General features: G+C 36.8%; 1 protein-coding gene across 9 annotated transcripts in view; it reads left to right on the top strand.

Moving 5' to 3' along the window:
• The window catches only part of KLHL5 (kelch like family member 5), a 96,475-nt gene that overhangs the window by 51,247 nt on the left and 19,424 nt on the right, over positions 1-25,804 (top strand). For all 9 annotated transcript variants that reach the window (XM_064285940.1, XM_064285939.1, XM_064285936.1 and 6 more), the window contains 4 exons: positions 2,679-2,891; positions 15,118-15,304; positions 20,138-20,362; positions 23,647-23,809. In XM_064285940.1, the coding sequence (XP_064142010.1) occupies positions 2,679-2,891; positions 15,118-15,304; positions 20,138-20,362; positions 23,647-23,809 (788 nt within the window). The remainder of the gene's footprint in view (positions 1-2,678; positions 2,892-15,117; positions 15,305-20,137; positions 20,363-23,646; positions 23,810-25,804) is intronic.

Here is a 25,804-nt window from a genome sequence, read left to right as displayed (position 1 = left end):
CAATCTTCAATTAAAATAAATCCCTCAATAATTTCATTTGTTTAAAAAACTATTCCAAAGGGGGAAAGGGCACAATGCTAGCAAGTGTTTGGTAGTGTGATAGTTGTTTGTTTCATAAAATGGGTTAAAAATATGGAGTAAACATAATGCCATGCCAGTAAAATCAACTCTGCAATCAGTAAGCAGTATGTATACTTGGGGTGTTCACTGATCCTACATGAATACAAGTAGGAAAGGACAGTGAATTCCTTCTCGTGATCCTAGAATGTGGAAACTTTTGTTTTCATTCTGAATGTCATTGAATGTGCCCTGTAGTAAGTCATTTCATCTTTAAAAAAATGTCTGAGACTGGTTATATCATTACAACTATGTAAGGACGAGTTCCTGCAGAAGGACATCATGCTAGGTAAAGTAGAGGATCAGTGAAAAAGAGGAAGACCCTCGACAAGATGGATTGATGCAGTGGCTGCAACAACGGACTTAAACATACCAACGATTGTAAGGATGGCCCAGGACCAGGCAGTGTTTCATTTTGTTGTACACAGGGCCGCTATGAGTCTGAATTGACTCGACAGCATCTAACAACGATAGCATTTAATGACATTATGGGTTTATGAAACAAACATTAACATTTAATTTTAAAATTTAAAATTTTGATTCTAAATCTAGAAAACTTATTAAAACATTCCATTCTGCTAAAATAACTAAAACCGCTAAAATAGCTGCTTCAAAGTCAAATTAATACTTTTGAAAAGAATTTTTGTTTAACCTTGAGTCCAGTAGTATTTTGATAAGTTGTTGAAAAGCTCTATTTTAACTTAATATGAATTTTACTAGAATGGAGTTAGCATTATTCTAAATTAGATATATCAATAGCTTTTTTCTCACTGGTGAAATTTAATATCATTTCAAAGTATGGCAATAGTTATATCAATTTTGTATAAATGTATTGATTGAACTGTATATTATACCTTTGAGCAATTAGAAATGTATGTTATTTTTATTTCTTCAGAATCTCACTTAACATTATAATTGTCTTTCTGTGTGGCCATGTGATCTTTGTCCTTGAAAGTTTTAATGCCTGCTTAATAATCCATTGAGTTACAACCCCCCATAGCCAAACATTTTGGCTGTTTACCATTTCTTACTATTATAGATAGTAATAGAAGTATCTTTATGTATTCAGCTTTTTCTCCTTTTGCAAATTATTTGTTAAGGGTTAAATTACTAGTGGGATAACTGGGTTGAGAGCTCCAACATTTTTATAGCTCTTGCTATGTGTTACCAAGTCATTTTAGAATGTCGGTATACAAATGAGTAGAACAGTTTGCTTGAAGGCATTCCACATCAGGATTTTATTAAAATATATTATCGAAATGTCAATCCAATGGATATATTTTAGATCAGTACCTAACTTATGTGACAGCAGGCTATGTAGAAAATATATTCTTATTTTAATATAGAAGATAATTATTGATAGTTCTGGTTCTAATTTAAACAGCCTTTAGCTGTCTTACTCATCGTCTGACTCATAATATATTAGAAAATATAAGAAAAACATTAAGAAACAGTATGTCTAGCACTTGCATTTATAACTGTGTAATATATCTATGCATTAAGATTTATAACCTTGCACACCAGATAACTTTTCTTTCTGTTCAGATTATTTACCACCAGAGCCTGGTAAAGATCGTTGTCTCAAACTTAAGAGCATTTCTTTTCCATTTCATACTATATGGGGAGTTGATTGTGGTCTGAGGCCAGGACTGAGTCATCTTCAATGTAAAGCCCTGGAGCCCCAATCCACTCCAGGGCTACCTTTTTGCTTTGATTCTTTTTCCTATAAGCCCAAAAGAGCTTTGTGTATAAATCAGATTAGAAGAAATAGAAATTATCACAACAGGTCTAAAATCCTGGTGGTCTTTCAGATAACACTGAAGTACTTTCAAAGGTCAGTTTGGTTATAGAGTAGCCCTGAGGAATATACTTTTCCTGGAGGGCAGACTCAGAGAAGACATCTGTGGTCCAGAACAGTCCTGGGAAATCTAGTCAGCTTGAAGGTCATTTCTGTGTAAGAGAAATTACTTCAAGGCTCACCCAGGTATTTAGCTCCACTGTTGGCCAAATTCTTCAGCAACCACAAATCCAAACTAGCTTCTGACAGTAGAATATTTTACATCTCAGTGTCTAATTCTTTCTTCTATCTTCCTTCAAAAAACTTGCCAAAACTATTCCCTAACTTATGCAAAAACCAAACCAAACCTGTTGCCATCGAGTCGATTCAGATTCATAGCAACCCTATAGCACAGAGTAGAACCGCCCCATGGGGTTTCCAAGACGCAGCTTGTGAATTCAAACTGCCGACCTTTTGCGTAGCAGCTGAGCTCTTTAGCCAGTATGCCACCAGGGCTACAAGTTTTGTGCAAAGCAATATCTAAACGTCCCAAATCCATTTTTAAAATGTAATAAGTGATAAAACACTTTAATTCTACTTACGTAGAAGTAAAAAGCTTAACAATGTAATTTCACTTTAAATGCTATTTTTTATTCTGTTTCTTTTCTAGTAAGCAGTAATAAATTGTGTTTTGGCATCTAACTCAAAAAACTTCTAGTTTCCTTTAAATAAACTATGATAGCCGGAAAGAACAACATCGTTTGTATGCTTTTCTTTTCTCTAGGAGCATTTCATGGAAGTAATTAGAAACCAGGAATTTGTATTATTACCAGCCAGTGAAATTGCAAAGCTCATGGCCAGTGATGACATGAACATTCCTAATGAGGAGACAATATTGAATGCACTTCTTACTTGGGTTCGTCATGATTTGGAACAGAGACGGAAAGATCTCAGTAAACTTTTAGCTTATATTAGGCTCCCCCTTCTTGCACCACAGGTGAGCCACTTTTGATGATTTAAAATTAGTGTCATAATTTCAGCAACATTTGAGTATTCACTTTATGCTAATTGCTTTACTATGTATTTGATTATAGGTTAATATTTTTCTTTGCCTGTTCTATTTAATAAGGTAATGTTACATATATTCCTTGGGAAAGTGTATATGAAAAGAATTGGAGGTAAAAAAAATCCTGCTCATGTTCTCAACCCCAAAATTCTGATAATATAAATTGCATCAGTTAAGTAACATTGGTGATTTTGGGTTAGTAATTTCTTTTTTTTTTATTGCGCTTTAGGTGAAAGTTTATAGCTCAAGTTAATTTCTCATTCAAAAATTTATACACATATTGTTTTGTGACGTTGGTTGCAATCCCACAATGTGACGCACACTCCCCTCTTCACCCTGAGTTCTCTCTGTCCATTAATTCAGTTCCTGTCCCGTCCTGCTTTCTCGTCCTGCTTTTGGACAGGAGCTGCGCATTTGGTCTCGTATATTTGATTGAACTAAGAAGTACGTTCCTTGCGTGTGTTAATTCTTTGTTTTATAGACCTGTCTAATATTTATCTGAAAAGTGGGCTTTGGGAATGGTTTCAGTTCTGGGTTAGTGGAGCATCCAGGGGCCATAGTTTCAGGGGATCCTCCAGACTCTGTCAGACCATTAATTCTGGTCTTTTTAGGTTAGTAATTTTGATTCAGCTACAAACCTATCCTAGAAATAGAAGGAAAATTAGTAAAGCTGGTAGTAAAAGGAATACTGAATTCTAGGAATCAGAAAATTTCTATTCATTTATTTGCCACATGTCTATTAAGTATTTACTAAATGCTGGATTCTGGTGATATATAGATTAATAAGACATGACAATAGTTCTGGCTGTGCCATTTAAACCCTTGTGATTTGACACATTCACACACCTGTTTCTTCATCTGGCAAGTGAAGGGAACATCTTCTCTGTCTCATAGGGTTATCATGAGGATCAGAAAAGTGCCCTGTGAAATATGATGTGCTATAAATACGAATGATATTATTATTATTTCAGTATTTAAAAATCTGTTCAGTGAGATCAAGGTAATCAGTCATAACATAGTTATATGCATTTTTCCCCTTTTTTTATAATTTTGACTGGAATATACAAAATTTACTCTGCATGCACTGCTGCTAATAGGCAACAGCACTTTACCTTGAGACTTGAAAGCACAGAATTAGTTATTACTACAAAAGGTCAGATCTTTTTTTTTGGTTTAAAATGCACTGAATGCTATATAATTTGTATTTATCTTGCGAATGTGTATTACTCCCTGTGTTGTAAGTGAAAGTTGTTCTCTACCTTACAGAAGTCAATCTGATGCCTTGTAAGAAAGACTTCCATCTTCAGGAGTAAAATATTATATGAATCCATAGGCATGAAACTGCACGAATCTATGGCAATTCATGAAAAATAACTTAAAATTCTTTCCCTTGAAATCAGATTTAAAGAAGAGAATTACACTTTTACTGTTACCTGGCAGAACTATTTTTCTTATTCTTTCTAGATGAGAAAAAATAAAATCTGAACGATCCTATTAGGCTTTGAAAAGAATCTTGTACAATTAAGTACACTGACAATTTACTTCAGTCCTGCAGTTTCAAATACTTTTGATACTGTATTTGCAGGGGAAACCCTGGTGGTGTAGTGGTTAAGGGTTGGCAGTTCAAATCTGCCAGGCGCTTCTTGGAAACTCTATGGAGCAGTTCTACTCTGTCCTATAGGGATGCTACGAGTCGGAATCAACTCGACGGTACTGGATTTGGCTTTTTGGTTTGGTATTTGCATGACTGTCAGGGACCTTCAGAATTTCTGTTGTCATAAGATCTTAGAGTTGAAAGACACTTTGGAGATCATTTAGTCCAGCCTCTGTTGTACAAATGAAGTAACAGACCAAAACAGTAAACCCATATGTTCAAAATCACAAAGTGATTACATAAATTCCTGTCCTTCTTAATTGTAGCTGTATTTGGCTTTGCTACTGGGCTAACATTGTAGAGCTAATAAGTAGGACCCAGATCTAAGTAAAGTTCTGTGGCTTTTCCATTAAACTGCTCTGCCTCTTAAATGTACTAAAATTGCTGGCCAGGGGCGGTGATATCAGGTGGAAGAAAAAATAGATTAAAAATAAATCAGTGATTACAATGTAATGAGATAAAGGCTGTGCTAGATATGTGAACATGGTATTGTGAAAATAATAGAAGTAGTCCATTCAGACTGATTGTGATGAAGCAGAGAGAAGTGACTTCCTGAAGTGTCACGTGATCTGCATTATGGATTAGCCACCCAAAGAAAGGGGAATGGTGGTCCCAGAGAGACAGCAGATTGTACCTACGTATGGAGTCATGAGTGAATATTTTATTTTCTGGAATTTCAAGATAGTTTGCATAGAGTAGAAAAATAAAAGGGTGGGGGGGAGGGGCAGTGTCAAGAGATGAGGCTGGACAGGAAAACAGACCAGATCATGGAGACTCTTTAGTCATGCCAGGGAGTTTGGATTTTATCCTATAAGAAGTAAGGAGGCACTAAAGATTTTAAACAGAGGAATGTCATAATGAAATTTTTATTTTAAAAAGGTCAGTATGACTGTACTGGGGATGATGGATCAGAAGGGTCAAAACTAGAAACCCTAATGGGAGGCTATTGGAATTCAAATAAGAAGTGAATTAGGCACTCTCTGGCAGTGGAGATAGAAATTACCAGGCTCAAGAGCTATTTAGAAGGTCAAATTGATAAAAATTAATGACTGGTGAAATGGTTGAGAATATGAGAAAAAGAAGGGCCCAGGATGATTCTTGTTTGTGCAACTAGGTAATGAAAGTGCTATCAATTGAGACAAGAAATAGAGGAAGAAGAGCTGATTTTAGGGTGGGGAAGGAAGTGGGAGAATCATGTTCCCAGAGCTTCTTGGCACCTTTAATCCTCTTAGAGTCTGAGAAGAAATTTTAAAAAATCACTTATTTAGGTAGTTGAAGCCAAGGGGAAAAGAAAGTCACTGGCCAAGGAAAATAGAAAAGAGCTAGGGGTGGAACCCTGAGAAACCTTAATACTGCATTTAGTGGTAGCTCTTAAACTTGGCCGAGTATCTGGAGTGGTAGTGAAAATAGATTCCAAGTTTAAGAAAGGAAGTATTAGCAGCCTCGGATGCTATAGACAAATAAGGACTAAAAGTCTACTGGATTAGCCAGTGGTTCTCAAGGTGTGATCCCCAACAGTAGGATGGGCACCACCAGAGAACTTGTTTGAAATGCAAATTATTAAGGCCCCACAGCCACTAAATATGAAGCTCTGGGGGTGGGGCCTCGCAAATTGTGTTCTAAAAAGCCTTTGGATACTTCTGATGCGTGTTCAAGTTTGAGACTGTCTTAACGTGATGAATTTTAGTCAACTAGTGATGATGGAAGCACATTGCCCTAATTCAGACATAGTACTTCACCTTTCTGAACAATGTTTTTCTTTTCTAGAAAGATAATAGTGCATTGCAGTATTGTGAAGTTTAGAGATAATGGCTGATTTTTTCCCCGCCTCAGTAAAAGTGAAGGGCAAAGTTGCAGAAAGAGTTATCAGGTGATAAAGTTTTAAAATAGACTCTAAAATCATCAAGAAAATGTCAGATTGTATTCTGTATGTTCTATTTTAAAAGGCAGGGGAATGTGACAGTTATGACAGTTGTTAAAATTGTCTAATGACTGTCAAATAATAAATGACTAATATAAAAAATTGTCATTAGGCTCAGTTACTTGGAAAAATTAGTTTTCCGAAATCGCTCCTTTTCCAATGATGCTAACAAAATAAGGTTTTCTTCTGCTGTGTTAATGTGAAGACCATCAATTGCTCATATGCAAGTTCAAATTGAACCTGAAGAAAATTAAAACAAATCCAAGAGAGCAAAAATACGTCCTTGAGAATATCCTACCTCAATTTAGAGACCATTTCAAGAATACATTTGACACATTGAACACTAATGATAGAAGACCAGACAAGTCGTGGGATGATATCAGTGACATCATACATGAAGAAAGCAAAAGGTCATTAAAAAGACAGAAAAGAAAGATAAGACCAAAATGGAAGTCAAAAGAGACTCTGAAACTTACTCTTGAATGTAGACTACCTAAAGCAAACGGAAGAAATGATAAAGTAAAAGCTGAACAGAAGATTTCAAAGAGCGGCTTGAGAAGACAAAGTAAGGTATTATAATAAAGTGTGCAAAACCTGTAGTTAGAAAAACAGAAGGGAAGAACACACTCAGCATTTCTTAAGCTGAAAGAACCGAAGGTAGCGTAAGATCACAAACCAGTGGTACTGGAGAAAGAAGTCCAAACTGCACTGAAGGCATTGGCAAAAAGTAAGGCTCTGGGAATTGACAGAATACCAATTTGATGTTTGAACAAATGGCTGTAACCCTGGAAGCGCTCACTCGTCTATGCCAAGAAATTTGGAAGACAGCTACCTGGCCAGCTGACTGCAAGAGATCCATATTTGTGCCTATTCCAAAGAAAGGTGATCCAACAGATGGTGGAAATCATCAAATGATACTATTAACATCACATGCAAGTAAAATTTCAGTGAAAATAATTCAAAAACTTGTAGCAATATGTCAGCAGGGAACTGCCAGAAATTCAGGCCAGATTCAGAAGAGGACTGGAACCAGGGATAGCATTGCTGATGTCAAATGAATCTTGGCTGAAAGCAGAGAATACCAGAAAGATGTTTACCTGTATTTTATTGACTATGCAAAGGCATTCAACTGTGTGGATCATAACAAATAATGGATAACATTGTGAAGAATGGGAATTCTACAACATTTAATTGTGCTCATGCAGAACCTGTACATAGACCAAAAGGGAGTCGTTCAGACAGAACAAGGGGATACTGCATGGTTTAAAATCAGGAAAGCTGTGCATCAGGGTTGCATCCTTTCACCATACTTTATTCAACCTGTATGCTGAGCAAATAATTCAAGAAGCCCACTTGATGAAGAATGCAGATCAGGATTGGGGGAAGACTCATTAACAACTAGTGATATGCAGATGATACAACCTTGCTTGCTGCAAACAAAGAGGACTTGAAGCACTTACTGATGAAGATCAAAAACTTCAGCCTTCAGTATGGGTTACACCTCAACATAAAAAAAACAAAAGTCCTCACAACTGGACCAATAAGCATCATCATTAGAAGTGGAGAAAATACTGAAGTTGTCAAGGATTTCATTTTACTTGGATTCACAATCAGCGCCCATGGAAGCAGCAGTCAAGAAAAATCAAAGGAGGTACTGCATTGGGCAAATCTACCGCAAAAGATTTCTTTAAAGTGTTAAAAAGCAAAGATGTCACTTTGAGGACTAAGGTGCACCTGACCCAACCTATGGTATTTTCAGTTGCCTCATTTGCATGCGAAAGCTGGACAATGAATTAAGGAAGTCTGAAGAAGAATTGATACCTTTGAATTATGGTGTTGGTGAAGAATATTGAATATACCGCAGACTACCAGAAGAATGAACAAATCTGTCCTCAAAGAAGTACAGCCAGAATGCTCCTTGAAAGGGAGGACAGTGAGACTTCGTCTCACATATTTTGAACACATTAACAGGAGGGACCAGTCCCTGGAGAAGGACATCATGTGTGGTAAAGTAGAGGGTCGGTGAAGGAGAGGAAGACCCTCAATGAAATGGGTTGACACAGTGGCTACAATGATGGGCTCAGGCATAGCAACAATCGTGAGCATGGCACAGGACCAGGCAGTGTTTCATTCTGTCGTACATAGGATCACTGTGAGTTGGAACTGAGTCAATGGCACCTATCAACATAACAACAACGAGTAGAAGCAGGAGCCCTGATGGCGCGGTGCTTAAGCTCAGTGCTGCTAACCGAAAGGTCAGCTGTTGGAACCCATTAGCCGCTCTGTGGGAGAAAGTTGAGGCAGTCTGCTTCTGTAAAAATCACAGCCTTGGAAACCCTATGGGACAGTTGTACTCTCTCCTATAATAGGGTCCCTAGGAGTCAGAATGTACCCAATGGCAGCAAGTTTAGTGGGAGCAGTGGTGGTTCATGCAGGAGACCTGGATTCAATTCCCATGCAGTGCACCTCACATGCAGCCACCACCCATTTGTCATGGAGGCTTGCGTGTTGCAATGATGCTGAACAGAGCTTCCAGACTAAGATGAACCCGATGATCTACTTCTGAAAATTGGCCAATGGATCACAGAAGTCTGATTCTTAACCAATCACGGGGTGGCACAGGAGTGGGAAGTGTTTGGTTCCAGTTGGCATGGTTTCACCATGAGTCAGAGGCAGACTCCATGGCAGCTAACAATAACAGGAGGGGTACGTATAGTAAGTTTATTTTAGTGACTCCCACAGTAGATCCTTAAGCAATCCTCTACCAAATGACCATTTTAATCTGGCTTTTTGAAATCCTGAATAACCCAGAAGACAAGTGTTTATTATTTTATTTTACTTTGAAACTATTCCAAACTTGATCAAATTGTAAACAAAATTGGTAGAAATACTAGGACATATGTACATTATTTAAAACGTTTTTGACACCTACACTCTTTTTTTTTAAATTGTGGTAAATATATATGTAACATTGTTTGCCTGACACGTAAATTCTTAATGTTCCTAATAGCACATATTACAAGTACCTTGGTTTCTATTATTCTGTCCTCAGTTCTCGTTATTGTTATTCTACTAAAATTCAGAGATATGAGTCAGTATTTACTTTTAACATTCTTTCAATTTACAAATTTTTGAAACCAAAATTTTTTTTAAATCTGTAGAATTCATAAATAACTCATATTTTACTTCTTACATTAGAGTCTTTCAGGGGACAGTTTTAGAGAAATACTCAGATGAGGTGAGTGAAGATAAAAATTTATAAATTGGAAAATTTTCTCCTGTTTTCTAAATGCTTTCATTTTACTAATTTGCCATTCTTTATGGTAAAGGAGGCAACTGTATTCACCCAAAATGTGGGGTATATGAGAGCGTGCGTTTTGTAGTTCTCTCACAATGCCTTCTGAATAATTTTTAGAATGAAACCTAGTACCTTCCATTTGACTAATTTGATACTTAGAATAATGGCTTTATATTTTCGTCTATTATTTTTTTTCATAAATTACAGAGATTGTCAGCATGCTAGGAAATATATTTTACTCTAGATTGCAGTTACAAGTTAAATCCTCCAAGACTTTATACTATTTTTTTTCACATTTTTATTTAGGAAGGACTAAAGTAATTATATATAACAGAAGTAATATAAACATTAAGATTAATCTAAATGAGCCAACCCAATGCATATTCATTAATGGTTTCTACAGCAATTATAACTATGTTTTGTGTGCACAGAAAAAATGTGGGATAATTAATATGAGAATTTATACTCTGGCATAGGTCCTGACACTTAGGTCTTAATTTGGCTTTTTTTTTTTTTTTTTTTTTTGCCTTTGGCATGCTATGCTCAGTTTCCAAATGCCACAAACTGTTTTTTACAGCGACTTTTGCTAGAGAGTCTTCCATTATTAAAACTTGATTTTATATTTTTAGAACTGTGGACTGTATATTTCCTCATCATTTTTTAGGAACCAAGAAGTGTAAAGATAGTACACTCATCAAAGGAACATAGAATCCTTGCTCATTATACCCATATTCTGCATATTCAGCTGCATTCTCTCCCCATATTTGAAGGGGCATTTGGCACCTGTACGGAATGTTAAGCTACTCTCCTAGGGCACTCTGATGAGATGCAGTTGGCCTTTCTTCCCTATTACCTCAGTGTCTTGTGGGTCCATAGGCCTCACTGCTGGTGAAGCAAGGGAAGCACGCCTGGCATGGCATGGCTTTCTATCCAAAGAGAAACACTGCCACTTTTTTTTGCCTCTCCACTGCATTGAATTCTAGAAGGACCACCTTGGCTTCTATGTGTTTTGTGCTCAAGAAAATGTATGCCTTCCTCAACTCAAAGGAGAAAAAAATGAATAAATGTAATGAAGACACTGTCCAAACTTTAATAAAACCAAATATTTAAACATATAGGTCTGTTTAATAATGAATATTTTGGTTTTAGATTACCTTTGGTCATTGTTAGCTGAATTTTAATAGTTGAATTTAAGGGAAAAATGAAACTATATAGTCTTGATAATTTCACAAATCTCAGTTTATTATGAGAAACATTTTAATTCCTTTTAAGCGAAAATCAATAGAATTGCCAGCTACACTATAATATAACCCACTTTATTAAACTCCAAATAGAATTTTTATTTTCCTTGGAAAAGCATTTGTTACAGAAATTCATTATTGATTCTAAATGAAAATTTAGCATAAATTTAAGACTTACACATAACATCTGGAGTGAGATGGACTACCTTATAACCTGTATTTTAATCTTCATTTGCTTTGGAGTTTTGTTATTTACATCCAGCAGGATACTTCATATTTAATGACTGCTTCTCTAGAGCACTCTCCTTAGATCTACTGAGGTTGTAGTTGGGAGCAAGAGGTACCTCTATTATTCAAATTTAACCCTGGCTAGGCAAAAATATTCCTATGACTTCTAAGTCTAAAATGAAAATTTAAAAACTCCTTATAACCTATGTTAGTTATTGAGAAGAACGGTAATTCCAGAACACTTAATTGTGCTCAGGAGGAACCTGTACCTAGATCAAGAGGCAGTCGTTTGAACAGAACAAGGGGATACTGCATCATTTAAAGTCAGAAAAAGGTATGCATCAGGGTTGTATCTTTTTGCCATACTTATTCAATCTGTATGCTGAGCAGATAATCCGAGAAGCTGGACTAGGTGAAGAATGTGGTATCAGGATTGAAGGAAGCCTCATTAACAAACTGCATTACTCATATGACACAACCTTGCTTGCTGAAAGTGAAGAGGACTTGAAGCACTTACTGATGAAGATAAAAGACCACAGCTTAAAGTGTGAATTATAGCTCAACATAAATAAGGCAAAAATCCTTACAACTGGAACAATAAGCAAAGATTGAAGTTGTCAAGGATTTCATTTTACTTGGATCCACAGTCAACACCCATGGAAGCAGCAGTCAGGAAATCAAAAGACACGTTACATTGGGCAAATCTATTGCAAAAAAACCTCTTTAAAGTGTTGAAAAGCAAATTTGTCACCTTAGAGACTAAGGTGCGCCTGACCCAAGCCATGGTATTTTCAATCTCATCAATATGCATGTGAAAGCTGGACAACGAATGAGGAAGACAGAAGAAGAATTGACGCCTTTGAATTGTGGCGTTGGTGAAGAATATTGAATATACCATGGATTGCCAGAAGGATGAACAAATCTGTCTTGGAAGAAGTACAACTAGAAGCAAGGATGGTGAGACTGCATCTCATATATTTTGGACATGTTATCAGGAGGGATCAGTCCCTGGAGAAGGACATCATGCTTGGTAGCGGGTCAGTGAAAAAGAGGAGGACCCTCAGCAAGATGGAGTGACACTGTGGCTCCAACAGTGGGCTGAAGCATAACAAGAATTGTGAGGATGGCGCAGGACTAGACAGTGTTTTGTTCTGTTGCACATAGGGTCACTGAGTCGTCATCAACTCGACAGTACCTAACAACGACAACATAACTTATTTAGATAGAGAGATAGATGCATGCGTACATACAGGAGAAAGATGTGGCAGTCTGCTTCCATAAAGATTACAGCCTTGGAAACCCTATGGGGCAGTTCTGCTCTGTCCTATAAGGTCACTATGAGTCAGAATTGACTTGATAGAAACAGGTTTTAATTTTAAAAAATGGTATTAGAATAGGAATAGGCAAATGGGTCAGTGGAGCAGAATTAAAAATCAAACAATAGATCTCATATATCTGACATCTATTTCTGAGAATGCAGTATATGGTCAAGGTTCAATTCAGTTGAGAAAAGGGAGGAAGGGATTACTTACTAAATGTTGCTGGTACAGAACCAACTACATGTCAGGAAAAAAATACAATGGTCCTCCACTCATATACTCTACATAAAAATTAATTTTACATGGATCAGTGGCCTAAATGAAAGAAATAAAGCAATAAAATCTTACCATATAATCTAGCAGACTATGTTCACAAACTGGAGGAAAATAGACTTTCTAACCAAGACTGCAAATTCAGAAGTTGTGAAAACAGACATAATTAATGACCTAAAAATAGAAAAAGTGTTATGAAACAACCTCAATAGACAGATGATAAATCTAGAAAAATACAGTCGAATGTCAAAAGATTTGTGTGTATGTGTGTATTAGAAAGAACTCTTATAAATTGCCAATCAAAAGATAAACAACTTAATACAGAAATGAAGGAAGGACAGAGAGAAGAGCAATTACAAGTGACCAAAAGTATGAAAAGATGCTAATATTCACTCTTCAGGAAAATTCAAATTGAAGAAACAATGTCATATCACTGCAAAAAATAAAAAGAGCTCTAATACTTATTCCTGACAGGAATGGTGTTCTCTCATACATGGCTGATGGAAACAAGTGTTACAGCCTCTTTGAAAAGCAATCTAACTTTTTTCCCGCCCATCTTTATACCCTTGAGCCCTCCTGGACCAATTCATTTCCCAAATTGAATTCATTTCTCATAGAGGTAAAATTAGTACGTAAGGACAAGTGTACAAGACTTGTTTATAGTAGGGGGAAAAAAAAGCATGCAAATGTGTACGTGTATTTATATATATTGTGTATATGTGTACATATGTGTGTAAGAATGTATGAATGTATGTATATAATGGAAACAAAATGTCCATAATAAAAAAAGACTGAAAATATTAGTACATTTACAGTATGGAATATTATTCAGTTATTTAAAAGAAGAAATCAGAACTATACCTTTTGTAGAAAACTTGGAGGACTTTTCACGAGGTATTGTTGAGTAAAAATGGCAAAATGTAACAAAGTATCTGTCATGGATTGAATTGTGTCCCTCCAAAATATCTGTCAACTTGGCTAGTCCATGATTCCTAGCATTGTGTGATTTTCCACCATTTTGTCATCTGATGTGATTTTCTTATGTGTTGTAAATCCTACTTCTATGATGTTATTGAGGCAGGATTAGAGGCAGTTATGTTAATGAAGCAGAACTCAATCTGCAAGATTAGGTTGTGTCTTAAACCAATCTCTTTTGAGATATAAAAGAGAAGAGCAAGCAGAGAGACATGGGGGCCTCATACCACCAAGAAACACAAGCCAGGAGGCTTTGGACCCAGGCTGGACCCTTTGGACCCAGGGTCCCTGCATTGAGAAGCTTCTTGACCAGGGAGCATTGATGACAAGGACCTTCCCCCAGAGCCAACAGAGAAAGAAAGCCTTCCCCTGGAGCTAGCACCCTGACTTTGGACTTCTAGCCTCTTAGACTGTGAAAGAATAAATTTCTCTTTGTTAAAGCTATCCACTTGTGATATTTCTGTTATAGCAGCACTAGATGACTAAAGCAGCATCTAATAAATAATGAGTGAAAGAAAAATATGTATACCTAATCTATAGGTATATATATATCTGAGAATTATGTCAGCATACGATTCTGTAAGTATGGAAAAAATATGAAAGAATACACACTGTGTTGTTTACAAGGCAGGGAGGGAGGGAAGAATGATGAGGGGTGATGGAGAACCAAACAAAAAAGGAAAAGATTTTCCGTTTTTAAAAAGCAGAGTGTGGCCATAGTTATGCATTTATATAAAATTACATAAGTAAAAAAGAGGATTCACTGAAGCATGGGGATTTCCATTTTTTAGAATAATCACCATTTGCAGTTATTTTCCCCTTCAGAAATTAAGTTTTGCTTTGTTACTGTTTGAGCATTGTTTAGAGAAGTCAGGTAGATACAGCCTAATCAGTCAACTTCAACTAATAATTTTTCTTCCTCATTTAAATTTTTTCCATTAAGAAGTAAAATGACTTATTAGGAAATTTGGAAAATACAGAAAAGTAGTAAAAAAAAATTTTTAAACACTAGAATTCCTACTACTCAGATAAACACTATTAAAATTTTAGAATATATATTCTCAATTTTTATTTTTCAATGAAATTTAAAATGGAAGTTTTGTAAATGTTGCATATTTTAGTTAAAAATAGGTGTTCAGACTTGAATTTTTAAAAAGTATAATTTCTATTTATGAATTATATCATTTATTCTTTTAACCTTACTTTTTCCTTTGTCATTCACTATATATACTCAATATTCTTTTCTAGTTCCTGGCAGACATGGAAAATAATGCACTTTTTCGGGATGATATAGAATGTCAGAAACTTATTATGGAAGCAATGAAATACCATTTATTACCAGAGAGACGGCCCATGTTACAAAGTCCTCGGACAAAACCTAGGAAGTCAACTGTTGGTACATTGTTTGCAGTTGGAGGAATGGATTCAACAAAAGGTATCAAAAGATTTTTTATTTGGGGGAAGATAAAAAGAACTGGTTTTAATAGTGAATATGTATGATCAAAGGGTTCTTTGGAGAAATGGCTGGTTCTAGGACTGGGGCAGGAAAAGTACAAAATAAGCCTGGAACATCTTGTAATGCCAGAAAGTAAAGAAATGCTTAAACAATGATGGAGACTGGCCAGAGGCAGCAGGAAGCAGAGCATGTAGGAGCTACCACTGTTCAAATCTGGGATAACACGAGCATCAAAATAATGATTGTAAAAGAGTATAGTCTCTTGAATCAATAAATTTCTTCAAGTCCACACTGATATATAATTAAAGAAGGGAAGGCTCTTCCTTCCAGTAAAATGCCAACTAATAAATGTAGGAGGAAAGATGAGATTAGAAGATCACCATTTGGCAACCATCATAATAACCATTGATTCGGGCAAAAACCGTCAATGGATACTGAGACGAGTGAGTGAAAGTTTGAAGAGAACAGGATATTTAGTCTTCAAGTATCTTCCCATCATGTGCTCAGTAGTCACAAAGGGTAAAACAGCATCTCTATGGGGGAGAGAACCAGCGTGCAGCTCCTGAACCAAATGAGCAGCGTTCACCAGTGAGCACTGCTAGTAATAAGACAGCACGTGCCCCTGACACGGTGCGCTGAGAAGGACTTCAGCAGCACAGGTGTGTTATCCTTGCCAAGAGTGTATAAACTGAATTCAGTCGTGAGAAAGAAACAAACCCAGGCTGAGGGACAGCCTACAAGATAAGTTGTCTGTCTGTAATCTTTTTCAAAGATGTCAGTGTGATGAAATAAAAAAGATTCAGGAATTGTGCAAGATCAAAGGAAACTAAAGAGACATGACAGCTGATTATAATGCATGATCTTGGATTTTCTTTTGCTATAAGGACATAATTGGACATTTGACAAAATCCAAATAAATTCTGTAGCTTAGATAATATCGTTTTATCAATGTCAACACACAGATTTTGATGATTGTACTGTCGCTTTGTAAGAGAATTTCCTGTTTTGGGGAATACAAACTGAAGCACGTAGGGGCACAAAGGCATCATGCCTAATTTTTTACTACTCTTAAGTAGTTCTGAAAACAATATATACGTATATATCAAACATAGTAAAATGGAAACATTTAGGAAATCTAGGTCAAGGGTCTCTGGAATTTTTTATACCATTTTTGCAACAGTCATTACTAATTGTAGCAATAGTTGCAACTATCATGATACATAGTGCCTACTCTGTGCCAGGTATTGTGCAGAAGTTTTCTGTGTGTAATCTCGGTACACATTGATCTCCCTTCCTCTGAATTTCTAGTACTAAAAAAACTAAAAGCCTGCAATTCCCTGACAATACCTCTCTGGCCTCTGGCTGCCGCTCTGACCTCAGCTCATACTTCTCCCTTCACTCCTGTTGCAGCCCCATTAACTTCCTTGTTCTTCTAACATGCCAAACATTATCCCACGTCAGGGACATTGCACTAGCTATCCCCTCTCAATGGAATGCTCTGCCCCCCAGATGCGATATTCTTCATCCTGTCAATTCATCCTACCTGTTTTAATTGTGTTGATTTGGGGAGATAGCATTCATTATGTTGTTCATATGTATCAGGCATTATGCTAAGCACTTGACCTATATTGTTTCATTTCATCTTCACAACAATTTTAAGAGTTGAATGCTGCTGCTCTCTCTTATCGATGAGGATACCAAGACTTAGAGAAGTTAAGTAATGTTCCCAGGATCACATAACTAAAAAGTCATAAATCAGAATTCAAATACAGGCATTCTGACTCTGGAGACTACAATCTGCTCCTTAACTCTTCATTTATCATACGATTACTCTGCTTAAAAACTCCAGCGGTCTTTATTTCTTAGCACATCAGGTGTAAATTCTTCTTTCTGGTTTTCAGGATTTTCTCTAATAAGGCCCTTGCCACTTGACCAACTTTATTTCTGAGTCTTTCTTGATAGTAGAATATCCTGACCTTCCACCACATTCAAGAAATCTTCACTGACCTTATTTCCAGAGTCTTTATAACGAAGAGCAATTTGCATTAGTTGGATGGTGGTCTGATCATTGAGCTCTTGGCCCCTTTCTTTCTATGTCTGTTTAGTACATTGTTAGTTGCCATAGACTTGATACTGACTAATGGCGACCCAGCGTGTTACAGAGTAGAACTGCTTTATAGGGTTTTCTTGGCTGTAATCTTTACAGAAGCAGATTGCCAGGCCTTCCACAGTACACTGGGTGGGTTCAAACCACCAAACTTTATGTTAGCAGTTAAGAGCAAACCATTTGTGCCACCTAGAACCTTTTTTTCTGTTTATTATAAAAAACCCATTGCTGTCAAGTCGAATTCCGACTCATAGTGACCCTATAGGTCAGAGTAGAACTGCCGCATAGGGTTTCTGTGGCTGTAAATCTTTACAGAAGCAGACTGCTGCATCTTTCTCCGGTGGAGAAGCTGGTGGGTTTGACCTACCAACCTTTCAGTTAGCAGCCAAGTACTTAACCACGTGCCTCAGAGGTCCTTGTGTTTAGTATAGGGCCCAACAAATAAGATGGTGATGGTTCTAATCAGCCACTAAGAAAATATTAGAATATTTGTGCGCTTTCTTTTTTAAAGGTTGATTTTTCAGTATGAATTAGGGAAGTCCTAAGGTTTTACATAGAATTTTCAATTATTAGGACTTATTATTTATTTATTTATTTATTTATTTTGGGGTATTTGGGGTTTTTAAAGATACACGTTTGAGACTTCTAAGATTTTATGTTTTAAGAATTGTGTTTGATTTTATGAGAGTAACTTTTAGTTATGATGATATAAGACTATGATACTGCTGGGGAGCCCTGGTGACATGGTAGTTCAGAGCTCGGCTGCTGACCAAAAGTTCACCAGCCACTTCTTGGAAATTCTATGGGGCAGTTCTACCCTGTCCTGTAGGGCCACTGTGAGTTGGCAGCGGCAACAGGATGATACCCCTTAATGAACAAGATCTAAAAGAATTCAGATCCAAATTAAAAAGAAAAATCCAAATGAAGAAAATATTGTCCAAATATATTAGTGAGGAAATGTGATTAGCATTACCTTTTAATTTGATGAAAGGAAGAAGCTTTTAAGATCAAATTTAGTGATGAATTAAGTATAATATTGCATTAAATAATATAATAAAATCTCACTATAGCAAAAAAAAACCTGAAGAGAAAGATTATTCAAATAAAAAATATTTTTGAACAATTACTATGTACAAAGCACTATACTTGGTACTATGAAGAAAACAGAGGTAGAGGAAGACTTCATAGCTATCCCTCCCTCCAAATAACTTAGAATTTTTAAGGTGTATAAAAAATAATAAAAACTACAGCATATGAGACAGCAGCTAAGAGGTCAAGCTGCTAACCAAAAGGTCAGCTGTTCAAATCCGCCATCAGCTCCTTGGAAACCCTGTGGGGCAGTTTTACTCTGTCCCGTAGGGTCACTATGAGTCACAGTTGACTCCACAGCAGTGGGTTTGGTTTTTTGGTTTATACCTATAACAAACTTATTTTTAAATTTAGCAGAGGGTCAGTAGTACTAGTGCTCTGATGACCTACTTGTAACAAATACTTTTGAAGTGTTTGGTGTGATCCTTATCAAGTGACAGTAATTCTGTCAGGATAGCACTGATTGCCTGTTGTATTAGAAATTCAGAGGATTGAAGTGACCGTTGTGATCCACAGGGTTTTCATTGGCTGACTTTCTGGGAGTAGATCACCAGGCCTTTCTTTGGCTCCCCTTAAATCTGTTCAGCATCATAGCAACACACAAGCCCCACTGACAGACAGGTGGTGGCTGCACACAAAGTACACTGGCCAGGAGCCAAACCCAGATCTCCTGCATGGAAGGTGAGAATTCTACCCCTGAACCACCAGCGTCCCCCCAGTAAGGATATACTCCCTGAAGCCATCAATGACTTCCAAATAGCTAGATCCAATAATACTTATTAGTCTTTATCATACTGGGTCTCTCAGCAGCAGTCCAACCTGCTCGAAACTTTTTTCTTTCAACTTCCATGGCACTGCTTTTCCTCTCATTTCTGGCTGTTGCTTCTCAGCCTCCTTTGACACATATTCCTTACCCACTTGACCTTCAAATATTGGAACCTGGTGAATGCCTGAAAGAATATTAAGAGATGAGGTTAAAGACATAGGGCCAGATCATACAGCAGCATATTGGAGTATAATAAAAGTATTATTGTCCCTGACAGGGAGCACAACAGAGAACCCCTGAGGGAGCAGGAGATCAGTGGGATGCAGACCCCAAATTCACATAAAAAGACCATACTTAATGGTCTGACTGAGACTAGAGGAGTTCCGGCGGTCATGGTCCCCAAACCTTCTGTTGGCACAGGACAGGAACCATTCCCGAAGACAACTCATCAGACATGGAAGGGACTGGACAGTGGGTAGGAGAGAGATGCTGATGAAGAGTGAGCTAATGATATCAGGTGGACATTTGAGACTGTGTTGGCATCTCCTGTCTGGAGGGGGGATGGGAGGATAGAGAGAGTTGGAAGCTGGCAAAAGTGTCACGAAAGGAGAGACTGGAAGGGCTGACTCATTAGGGGGAGAGCAAGTGGGAGTACAGAGTAAGGTGTATATAAACTTATATGTGACAGTCTGATGTGATTTGTAAACGTTCACTTGAAGCTCAATAAAAGTTAATAAAAAAAAAAAGTATTATTGTCAATGCTAGTAAAATTATATTTTTGTGTGTATAATTTCATAAAATACTCAGGGTGAAATTTTTATTTGTATAACTTCTGTATGTTACTATTAAGGAGCAACAAGCATTGAAAAGTATGATCTCCGCACAAATATGTGGACCCCTGTAGCAAATATGAATGGGAGGAGGCTGCAGTTTGGTGTCGCAGTGTTAGATGACAAACTGTATGTGGTTGGAGGAAGGGATGGCCTGAAGACTTTGAATACAGTAGAGTGCTACAACCCCAAAACAAAAACCTGGAGTGTGATGCCTCCAATGTCCACACATAGACATGGCCTTGGTAAGTATAACTATGTACACTTGCTTATGATATTGTATGTTAGGCTTTCACAGCATTTTTACATCCTGTACCAGGTAGAAGATGACCAGCGTGGCAGCTGCTGACTCAGCAGCAATCAGTCACCAAGCATTCCTTCACAAATTCCTTGTCACCTGAGAAGAAGCAGGAAAAACAAGCATATACATGAATGTGGCAGCAACCAATACAAGTAAAAACATGGATTAAAAAAAAAAAAAAATGGATACTAAAGGATTTTAGTGTAGCGACACCAAACTGCAGCCTCCCCCCATTCATATGTTCCTTGTTGACAATTAGTGCTATCTAGCTTAAATGAAACACTTATTTTAAAATCTTTAGTAGTGTTGTTTTTGATCTATTTTCCCTGACTTTTAAGCAGAAATGAGTGGTAGCGCAGAGAATGTAATGATAGAGACGTTCAATCTCTCATTCAGTATTCACTGAGCAGACATTTATTAAGCATCTACTGTGTGCCATGCTCTTTGCTCTATAGGTGTATAAAGATGAAGGAGGCACTTATTTCTACCCTCAAGGAACTAATGGCGCATTCTGAAATGGACAGAAGAGAATTTAGAGATCTTGTATCAAGTGACTTCTCTTTTCCGAATGAAATAGGAGAAAGAATTATTTGATGAGAGTGGAGAAGGTGGGGAATAAAATTAGATGGGGACTTGAAATGCATATGTATCAGCAAGATTTTTCTACATAACAAACTACTGCAGATCTTACCCACTGCCATCAAGTTGATTCTGACTCATAGCGACCCCATAAGGTTTCCAAGGTTGTCAACCTCTACAGAAGCAGACTGCCACATGTTTTCCCTGTTGGGCCGCTGGTGGTTTCGAATTGCCGACTTTTAGGTTAGCAGTCGAACACTGTAATCACTGCACCACCAGAGCTCCAGACCACAACCATTTATTTAGCTCATAGATCTGTGGGTCAATTGGGTGGTTCTTAGGGTCTGGGCTGCCTTGGCTGATATCTGCTGGGTTTTCTCATGAATCTGTGGTCAGCTGGCAGGACTGTTGGATGATCTAGGATGGTCTCACACGTCTGGTGCTAAGTACATGGTTGACGTGGACAGATTTAATCATACATTCATTCTAAGCACCACACTAATGACTTACGGAACTGCAGTGAGTTCAAAGGAGAATGATCATATAACTCAAAGTGTCTTTTTTGAGCCCTTAACTCAGGTTGTTATGCCCTTTAAAACAGCCTTGTTCTTACTAATTTACCTTATAATAAATGTTACAAATTTGAACTTATAAAATGAATTTATACTTAAAAAACATTTCTTTTATTTCTTTATATGTGGGAATTCTATGAAGATTTCTTTTGGAAAAAAATACATATTTTCAAAGTTAGCATTTGAGGGGTTGGAGTAGATGGATCCTTTTATGTTTTCTTCAGTCCTTTGGAAAAAAATTATGTGTGTGTGTGTGTGTGTGTTGTACATTAGGGCAAAATATGTAATGTAACAAATGGGTGGTATGTTGGTTTGGGTCATGCATGAATATATCTCATTTGAACATGATTTCACAAATGAAAATATATTTGTCTCACAGGTGTTTATGACTTTCAAGTGATATATATTTTTACCTCACCTGGATATGATCATATCATACCTCTTTTTAAGATCTCTACTGACCCTCCGTCTCATTCAGAATAAAACGCAAAATCCTTACAATAGCCCTGACTGCCCTACATGGTCTGATTCTTCCGTCACCTACTCTCACCCTGCTCAACCAAACTGGCCTCCTTGCTGGACCTCAGTCACACAAAGCAGACCTCAGGCATATGCTGTAGCCGCTGTCTCAACTTCTCTTTCCCTGGATATCTGCACGTTAGATTTCCTACCCTTATTCAGACTTCTGCTCAAATGTCAGCTTATTAGAGGGATCTCTCCTGACCCTCTCTAACCTCTTACTCTGCTCCATTTTTCTTATTAGCGCTTTTTAATACCTGAAGTATCTTTTGTGACTATTTTCCCCACTAAAATACAAGGTCCATGAGAGCAGAGCTCTTATCTGTTTTGTTATTAAGTGCCTGGCACTTAGTAGAAACTCAACAGATATTTGTTGAATAAATGAATTTGGCTGAGTTCACTGGTGATGAATCACACTAATAGATTGTGGTATCAATCTAAGTACAGTAAAATATCATGAATTTGAATTAATAGGTGGAAAGGAAGAAAAATGATTTTACAAATATAAATTAAATCTAAATTATTGAAAAATGTATTAAGCAATAGTAATGTGTGCACCTGATATAGTTTTTAAAAATTTTCCACAGCTTCTTTTCTACTTCCTATTTTGTCGTGTAGTGCCTGGGGTCTTAAAAGCTTGCAGACGGCCATCCAAGGCACAAGAGTTGGTCTCTATTCACTTGGTGCAACAGAGGAATAAAAGTCAGGAATAGGAAGAGGATATGGAATGTGTGGCTAATTGCCTCCATGAACAGCTGCCTCCTTTGCTATGAGACCAAAAGAACTGGATGGTGCCCGGCTACTGTTACTGAACATTTTGATCAAAGACTCTATAGAAAAATCCTGATCAAAGGGGGGAAAATATAGAACAGAATTTCAAATTCTCATGGACACTGGACTTTCTGGAGCCATGGAGGCTGGACGAACCCCTCAAACTATTACCCTGAGATAATCTTTAGAACTTAAACCGAAACTATCCCCTGAAGTCTTCGTAAAACCAAACAATAATTTAGTTAACCATTAAAAAATGCCTTCCTTAAGCATTATGCCCGCATTATGCCCTTGTAAGAACTATCTATATGGGATCAAAGTGACAACAGCAACTTGAAAGATTAGATAAGAGCCTTAGGAGGCAGTGAGTTTATGTTAATGAGGGAGGAACAACTGAGAAAAGGAGAGTAAGAATGGTTACACAACTCGAAGAATGTAATCAGTGTCACTGAATTATACATGTAGAAACTGTTGAATTAGCATATGTTTTGCTGTGTATATTCTCAACAACAAAATAAAATTAAAAAAATTTTTTTCCATGGTCAAACCTCAAATACTGCTTCTAAACCTTTTAAGACAAGAAATACAGTGCTATTTCTTACCACCACCCCCATGACCCACCCATAAAGAAAAGCAGTGAGGAAGGCAAATATCCATATCGTAAGTTTTTGCTTAGTTACATTTGAGTATTTACAGTTCATTGTACTTATATTTCAATTAAAATGTGCTCTTAATTTAAGACTTAGCAATAAATCCAAGCCATTACTTTTTCCCTGTCTCCTTGAAGGTGTGGCTGTATTGGAAGGTCCCATGTATGCAGTAGGAGGGCATGATGGCTGGAGCTATCTGAATACAGTGGAAAGATGGGACCCTCAGGCTCGCCAGTGGAATTTCGTTGCCACCATGTCCACCCCCAGGAGCACAGTAGGTGTGGCAGTACTCAGTGGAAAGTAAGGAAATACTTATAGTTCCATTTAAAACACAATAAATAAATATTAAGCTATATAATTTCTAGCTTAAAGATATACATAAATAAATCATAGAAGTACTTTAAGAGTGCTATAAAGGAATTTTAGAAATCATTAGTCATTTTTATAATAGTTATAACTACATAGGGTCACAATGAGTCAGAACTGATTCAGCAGCACCTAACAACAACAAATATAAATAGCTCAAAGTTAAGTTCGGCTTTCATTTAAATGTGGAGATACTGTGAATTTCTAATTGTCATTTTGAGTGAAGAAATTTTATATAAATAGTCAATATTAATAAATTGTCCAGTAAAGACCTGGTGGTTTATATACCTTTAAAAGTATATGATCTTTTAAAAGTAGTATGGCCTCTCTCTCTCTCTCTCCCTGCCTCTCCCTTTCTCTCTCAGCATTTCCCTAAATAATTCCTTCCATCTGTTTAACTGATTTATGTTTATTTTTACTTCTTTTCTTTCTTACCTTGGTAAACTGGTAAAAACTAGATGGGATTTAAAAAGAAGGGTTCTCTTGCCTCTTGCCTGCTCTAAATAGAGAAAACAGATCTGGATCAAAAAAGATCAAGCCATCATCAATAGCTCTTGTTACTCAGAGACTAAGTACGTATATTTTTTTTAGCCTTTTCTTCCATAGAATGAAGCTTTACATATGGCTGTTAAATAAAAGCTGTTGTATACCTTTTGCTCACTTAAAATGCTTTATCATCGTTTCCAGAAAGAGGAAGGAATCAGGGCTAAAATAGAGACAGTTAAAGTTATTTGTAGAATTATATTATTGATTAAAAAACTAAAACCAAACCCATTGCTGTTGAGTCAATTCTGACTCATAGCAACCCTACAGGACAGAGTAGAACTGTCCCTTGGACTTACCAAAGAGCACCTGGAGGATTCAAACTGCTGACCTTTTGGTTTGCAGCCATAGCACTTAACCACTACACCACCAGGGTTTCCATATTATTGATTACAAGGAGAAAAACTAGAAAAATTTTGGTAAAAATTTCTGTATTTTCTGACCTAAGGTCTTGTTTCGTTTAGGGCCTATTAGTCATATTGTACTTTTTATAATTTTTTAGCACTATTATAAGTGATAAGAAAAATTTAACCTATTTTTAAAATGTATATGATAGCCACACCCTTGCCCCCCCACCCCCATTTCTTCTAGTAAAGAAATAATTCAGAATTCATCACTACGTATCTTTCCTCATTGGTAGAAGAGGCAGCCACTCAAGAAATCTAGTGAATGAAAAAAAGAAGGAAAAAAACTAAACAGTATCTTCCTGATTTTAACCTTTTGATTTAAATGTTTAGAATTAGTTCATTGGACAACATATACATTTTGTACAAGGGCAATTTTTTTAGCCCATATTTCTAATACAGGACTAAAAAAAAAACAGACATTTCTAATGCTTTTAGACCTACGGTAGCCTGAACTTCTAGGCATAGAAATACTTTCTTGTATTTTCTTGCTTTCTAATGAAAAATAAATATTTCAGTCTTTAACTTACCTAGAGTACAGTTTGGAGCCCTGGTGGCACAATGGTTAAGAGCTCGGCTGCTAACCCAAGGTGAGCAGTCGAATCTACCAACTGCTCCTTAGAAACTCCATGGGGCAGTTCTACTCTGTCCTATCAGGCCTCTATGCGTTGGAATCAACAGCAACATTTTTTTGTTTTAAGTACAATTTATTGAATATAATTCTGATAGCCTAGTAATTATATCATAAGCTAAGGATCTGTAATTTACTAAATACTTAAATAATTTGCTTTTGAAAATACAGTATGTCTACACTTATTATAACTGTGAAAAACACTTGATTTATTCAGAGGTAGAATTTCAAGTGAATTAAAAAAAATTTTTTTTGCTGTAATGTTTTTACACAATGAATAAAATCAAGTAAGAAAAGAATGTCGTTTTAGAAATGCCGTGAAGCAGTAGTATTAAAAGACTAGAATTACTT

This window comes from Loxodonta africana, chromosome 5 (genome assembly GCF_030014295.1).
Source record: "Loxodonta africana isolate mLoxAfr1 chromosome 5, mLoxAfr1.hap2, whole genome shotgun sequence".
NCBI lineage: Eukaryota > Metazoa > Chordata > Mammalia > Proboscidea > Elephantidae > Loxodonta > Loxodonta africana.
The sequence above is the reverse complement of the archived record's forward strand: the minus strand, read 5'-3'. Positions and strand labels throughout refer to the sequence as shown.